Below are 6,808 nucleotides of genomic sequence, written 5' to 3'. Positions count from 1 at the left end.
TTAATTCTCACAGGGCGAGCGGGGAACGCGGTCGAAAGGCGCCCGAGGGGGAGGGAGCGTAGGAGAGGAGAGAGAGGGGGACGGGACGCGCATGCGTTGATGCTCATCGCGGCGTTGCGCAGGAGAGAATGAGGCGCGCGAGAGGGGGGAGTGGAGAGAATGTGTGTGAAGAGGGTTTGCGCATGCGCAGTAAGGGTGGTCACGCCGCACACCACCACCACCAGATTGAACTCCGCCGTAAGATGCTTCGCATCTAAATTACAAGAAACAAAGAAAAGTTGTACAATGAGTGTGTCATGGAAAACCAGTTAATGAAATAAAAGCTCACAGGCTCCCTTATGCGTTTGCTTAAGACGGCTCGAAAGCGAAAGCCATCTTCTTCTCAGTTTTTTGCGCACAAAGCGCGGTTTTGTATTGCCTCCAAGATCGGAGGCACCTCATCTGGTTTTGCACTGCCTCCGTGATCTGTACACTTTTGATTAAGCTACGATGTCATGTGATAAAGGCATCGTATGACGTCACGCCGAAATTTGTGAAGTCATGATGACGTCATATGGTAACGTCTTTACGTGACGATTTTTTGCATCCCTCGTCCCCGACGTCATGTTACGCTGACGCCGTAGACGCGGGACGCCGACGGTCAAATTTCGCATTTGATGAGGCATTTAAGGCTTTCGCCTTAAAAATACGTCCGCCACGGTGGTATAGTGGTGACGGAGCTCGGCTGCTCACCCGATAGTCACGGGTTCGATCCCGGCCGCGGCGGTCGCATTTAGGTGGAGGCGAAATGCTAGAGGCCCGTGTACTGTGCGATGTCAGTGCAGGTTAAAGAACACCAGATGGTCAAAATGCATGGAGCCCGCCACTACGGCGTGCCTCATAATCATATCATGGTTCTGGCAAGTAAAACCACAGATATTATTAATAATAAATGAGACAAAAAAACGACGCCGTGCATCTGCCGCACAAAGTGTAGAACAGTATTGGAAACACTGAATAATATGTGCATGCAATCGGGCATGCGAGAAAACCTGCAGAAAAAGAAACTGCAGATACAAAAAGAAGAAGGAAAAACGCACTGATACTGCGCGCATGCAAAGCTTTACGGCATAATACTCAACAACGTATTCGTCGTTTTGATAAGGACTCAAGGTGCAACTCGAGTGCCGATACAGTAGCGGCTACAGATTGTGAGCAAGAAATGTCAGCAATAATAATGATAAAGGAGCTTTCGTTTCATTTAGCAGGATATTCGCACCATACTGCCCTTCGGCCCTTTATTCTGGGTACAATATGTATGATGCCATTTACAATAAACGAGTAAATTGTTTGCAAACTTAGCAAAATGAGCCACCTTAATCGCGCTTAGGTAGCTTCGCAACACTAAATTGTGTGTGTTCAGATACATATACTGCTGCTGCTGCTGACATGTATACAAATACTTTAAACGATTGTTTGTGTATTTGGAATGCAGAGCTTACGAGAAAATTAAGTAAGGCTTTAGACTTTTTCGTTTCCGGCCTAAAAAAGAGGATTGGTTTTCAACATAACAGAGTCTACATCTACCTCTAGCGCATAACACATGCACAGGCCGTCAGCTTACATGAATTACATGCTTCCTTAATAAACGTTTAGGCAGCAACAGCAATAAAAGCTGCCCAAGCTTCAAAAAAGAAAAGAAAAAGAGAAAGCTCACTAGCGTCCACTTATTTCGGGACGTATCCGCGCACCGCAAGCGCTTTGTGTAACGCGTTTCGCATGCTGCCGAGCGGCGGCGGGATTCGCAATGGCGGCCGTCGTAGCAGACGACGCGCCTGTCTTCACCCTCAGCGGAGCGCGCGGGCATCAAGGCACCCTACACCCGTCGCGCTCCTAGCGCCATCTCGCTGGCAATGAAGAAACGCTTATAAGCGCCTCCGTCTAGGAGGAGCGCAAACGGTAAAGGGTGTGTATATAACGCTCGCCGTTATCTACCTGCGGGATGTACGCTTTGTGGAGTAGTGCTTAGCGCACCGCGCTGCGAATTGAAAGGTCGCTGGTTGGATTCCGCGCTTCGGAAGCATTTTTCTGATTTATTTTTTGGGGGGATATTGATGTATTTATACATACTTATACATATACGCAGCATGACGGCGGCGAAGGCGACGGCAAAAATCAGCCGAGACTGTCCATATAATTGCTATCGCAATAAAAGTAAATAAATGAAAGATGTCGACGGCATGTGCAAGTCGCCGTAGGCGCCAATTTCCTTCAGGTTCTTAAGAAATTGTTTTCGGAAAGTTTTGATAACGTTCACCGAACAACGGTTAAATTTGTATGCCATTATGAATGCTCCTGTATGCCGCGACCGAATGAACGCCTAGCACAGGCTCTATTCTGATATGTCCCATTTATTTATACAGACATACCAATGTAAGAGTGTACGTCACATAGTTAGCCCTCAGTGATTGCCTGCTTTTCACGCAAGAAGTTTTTTGGGATACCGCCCCTCGGTGATCGCGCGAAATATGCGCTCACTGTAAATACTCAGTAAAGAAATAGCGCGTTGAAATAATTCTGAGCTTCTTGTTTTGTTCAACATTAGTATTGGTACAGATGTGATGGGTTAATTTGCAATGATCCTCCATCTCTGGCTTCGTACAATTCACCGAATCGTCGCAGTTTTGCCGACTTCAGTAGGAGCTGGTCCCCTAGCCAGCGACGGGGAAACTAGACGCAGCGACCTCTGGGGGTGAGGTAGCCAATGATCGAAATTACGAACAGCCCGCATTACAGAAGAACGACAACTCGAAGTCACCGATGCCGCAGACGATGATTACAATGAAGAATACGACGAATGCGACAGCTGCCGATATGACCGACGGCGTCAGCGTTGATCTGGCCGTTTATATTGATGGCCAGCAAGTGACGTCTCTTCTCGACACTGGCTCACATTTCCCATAATAAGCCTACAGCCAGCCAGACTAAGGAAGGCGAAGACGCCATGGTACGGACCCAATATAAGAAATGCCGGAGGTCAGTTGATGACACCTGTTCGAAAGTGGACAGCCCGACTCTCAATCGCTAGTTCCACGTTCGTCGCCGCCCTCGTCATTCTTCATTAGTGCTGTAAACAGCTCATATTGGGAATGTATATCTCGCGCGAATATGGATCTGTGATTAACATCCGCGACAGGAGCGTAACGTATGCTAGAAACTCGGGCACTCTGAATACTGAGGAAAACCAGCGACCTCGCTTACGTATCGCCGGCGATTACGTCATAGTGCTGCGACGGAGTTTCTCCCTCGTACGCGTGCACTGCGACAGCTTGCAGAGTGGGACTGGCGTCGCTGAACACATCAGTGAGCTGGCAATAACTAGCGGCATTTCTGTTGCCAGGGCTGTCGTCAATGTGATCGATGGATGCGCTGAACTCTCGTTGACGAATTTCAGTAAGGCACGCGGACACATTGTTAGAGGCACTGCCATCGCCTATGTCGACGAACTTGCGCAAATAGAAGATTGTCATCTAGTGGAGGAGGCGGCAGCGTGTACTATCACTACACCGACACCTGTTGACGTTAGTCCGAGGTTATCGACCGTCGAGCGAGACCGCCTTCTTGCGCTGATCAACAAGTTCTACGGCTGCTTCTTATCTACTTCAAGAGTTGTTCAAACGCCACTCACGAAACACCGCATCATCACAGATTCCGACGCCAGACCCATCCGGATGGAGATGTACCACGCCGGAGTTGAATGCCTGCTTTGGGGGCGCGAGTTCGAAGAAAACAAAAGCTGAGCAAGCGCTTTCGCGTAGAACTCAGTTGCCCGGCGAAACGTGCGCGACATACATCGAAGAGGTATTGAAGCATTGCGGGCATGTAAGCGCGAACATCTCTTACGTAGACAAAGTCGGGCATTTGTTAAAAGGCATCGCCGAAGACGTGTACAATTTCCTGATAACGAAGGATAACCTCAGAACTTGTTCCGAATTTAGGCAGCAGTGTCACGCATTCGAGGTTCTGAAGACCCGAAGAGTTCTACCCAAGTTCGGGCGCTTGGTCCCCAGAGTTGCAAGTATGGACGTCGCCTCCTGAGATTACGTTCCCTTGAACGTCCGTCGTGTAGTTCGAGAGGAGCTGGTACGGCTCCGAACAGTGGATGCCTACTACCAATGCTCATTTGACGATTACCCCGCACCTACACCAAAGCTGTTACGGATGTGATGGGTTTATTTACAATGCGAAGTAAGCACTGGAGAAAACACGAGGGATGGTCGAAAAACCGCCGGTCAGCATTCTCTCGCGCCAGTTTTTCTTGTTCCTCCTTCTTTGGCGCTCTTTCAGCGCCGCGTTACATTTTTTTTTTACACTGAAAACTTCCCTCGTTTCGAAAGTATTCACAGAAATGGCCAGGAGGGCTTCGGAGTGGTGTTTTCGTAGGACATCGACAGCTAAACCTATGAGCTGCGCGCCGCCGTTATTCTGCCTAGCGTGCAAGAGAGACGTGCCCGACAGAGGGCAATTGCGTAATTCCTCGACCACAATAGTGGTTTATAGTGTAAATTCTTTCATAGGCACGCAGTGGCCTTAAACATTCATTCTTGTGTGGAATTACAGTTTTTCACTGCACATCACATCCGTTTCCGGCAATTATTGTTATTTACAAGAAGGGATACGGCACACGACCAATATTACGTATGTAGAAATTCTACGCTTCTTTATTTACAGCTTGAAACAATCGTACATGAATGGGAAGTTTTCTTCTCCCTGTAGCCAGCCATTCCATCCTTACTGCGCCATAATTGAATCATGGCGGGCAAAAAGGGGCGCGTACTCTGCTCGACCGGACTACCACCACCCGTGGCCGCCGTAGCCTCCGCCGCCGCCGCCTCCTCCACCACCTCCGCCACCGCCGTAGTGCCCGTGATGTTTATGAATCACGTAGTAATGGCCGTGTCCGTGTCCACCTCCTCCGCCTCCGCCGCCGCCGCCACCACCTCCACCGTAGCCATGGTGGTAATGGTGGCCGGCGTCCACAGTAGACACAGCAAATATTGCCGTTAGCACCAGCAGAACAACCTGTTTGGAAGGGACGCCAAGTGTAATCCGATGTTAAATACGTAGGCGGCACGCCATAAAACCCCGCATTAGTGAATGAGAATTTCCTTTAAGATGACATTTGTCAGTCATTTTTCGAGCACAACATCAAGTTAGCGGACAACCTCGGACTTAACTGGACACATTTAACATAGCAATACAAAGTTGAGTGGAAACTGATTGGATCCACCAAAACGTGATGGAACAGCACCCCTACGAGCCTATATTTTCATTTCGTAAATGTTTAAAGAATGCGTCTCGTAAATGGGCTCGAATAAGATCCTGAAGTACGGAACACATCACGGAAGTTTCGGTAGATTTGAAAGCGTAATTTGGTATGCTGCTTTATTGGCCATGGCGTTTGAAGTGGGCTAAAATCTGCTAAAGAGGTTGCATGAACAGGAACAGGTGCCTCAGACAGGGTGACCGACTTTTAGATCGATGGGCGTATCTTGGTCAAAAGCTCGATGTCTATTGCGTGTTAGTTTTAAAAAGAGTTCAGTCCTGGACGTGGCGTCAACGAATAAACAATTGCATGGCGCATTTGGCAAAGATACGTCCGCCTATCGAGACGTCGGAAGGCCTCTGTGAGACACCTATTTCTGTTCATGTAATCTAATTTCCACCATTACTTTGAATTATGTTATAAGAAAACTTTCGGAAATGATTTTGGTTTTTCCTCATAACTTTTGCACGGTGAAATAGTGTCCGATAGAGGAATGGCGTATAAACGTAGGCTTAATACGTTCCGATGTATAAGGGCCGTTTTGATAGGGCCTCATTTTTATGCTGAGTGCCGGAGGTCTTTCCGATCTACCTCTATGCAGCCTCTGTCTTTAGCTCAGGCTAAACTTAGTACTACTGTTACTACGTTACATGGTATAGGCCACATTGATCACTCCAAATTCCTGTTTTAGAAAGTGATAAACCAGGTTGCTCTTAACACAGACATTTCACTACTAAACTCACTACGTACCACTGCGTTCATTCTGGTTTGAAGCTCTTGGAGTTCTTGCTTGCTTGGAGTTCAAAGAAATAGTTCGTTGCTAGATCGGGTGGTCTGCCATTCTTATATACCCCATCGCTACACTTGACAGATCTCTCTAAACCAGCACACTTCCGTTTTAACAAACAAAAAAGTGCCCTTAACAACGGCCGCGATTTTTACGAGACCGCCTCCGCTTCTCCGGGAAAGCACACATGCGGAACGAGTTCTCAGCTCTCTCGATGGATCATTACAATTAGGCGTGTGCCCTCCAGCGTTCACGCGCGAAGCACAGGAGATCGAAGCCGTCTCCGCGCCTGATTGCATATTCCACAAAGCTCCCTGCTCTCGGCTGTTTGTCGCGCGTGGATAACAGTGGTCACCACATGCGTCAGCGAAACTTGCTCCTAGCTGTACCTCTTGTATTAAATGAAGCATAGTCTTCCGAAGTGCGCAAGTTACATTTTAATGTTTCCATGGTTCTATAGCCACTGTAAAATTTCGCGTCACGGTACAGTAGATCGATGAAGTGTTTTTATTCCTCCATATGCAATATGAAGCTTTTGTCGGCTAGAATAGCCACAACTTGGACGATTAGTTTTTTGTTTCTTAACGCCGAAATATAAAAAAATCTTAAATTTAGCTTAGGTACAGTCACAATTGGAATCTTCTGCAAAATGATATTGATCACGAGCGTGCACAGACTTCCCCATAAGGGGGGGGGTCTCACAGCAACCCCCCCCT

At 47.9% G+C, this 6,808-nt stretch overlaps 1 protein-coding gene across 1 annotated transcript; it reads right to left on the bottom strand.

Moving 5' to 3' along the window:
• Positions 1-4,830: 4,830 nt before the first annotated feature.
• Positions 4,831-6,067, bottom strand: LOC119398812 (uncharacterized). Its single transcript, XM_037665626.1, has 2 exons — positions 6,056-6,067; positions 4,831-5,061 (listed from the first exon to the last, which is right to left on the bottom strand). Exons 1-2 carry the CDS (start codon positions 6,065-6,067, stop codon positions 4,831-4,833), a joined length of 243 nt encoding a protein of 80 aa, XP_037521554.1.
• Between the last annotated feature and the right edge of the window lie 741 nt (positions 6,068-6,808).

The sequence above is a fragment of the Rhipicephalus sanguineus genome, chromosome 7, assembly GCF_013339695.2.
Source record: "Rhipicephalus sanguineus isolate Rsan-2018 chromosome 7, BIME_Rsan_1.4, whole genome shotgun sequence".
NCBI lineage: Eukaryota > Metazoa > Arthropoda > Arachnida > Ixodida > Ixodidae > Rhipicephalus > Rhipicephalus sanguineus.
Note: the sequence above shows the minus strand (reverse complement) of the source record. Positions and strands in the feature narration are given on the sequence as shown.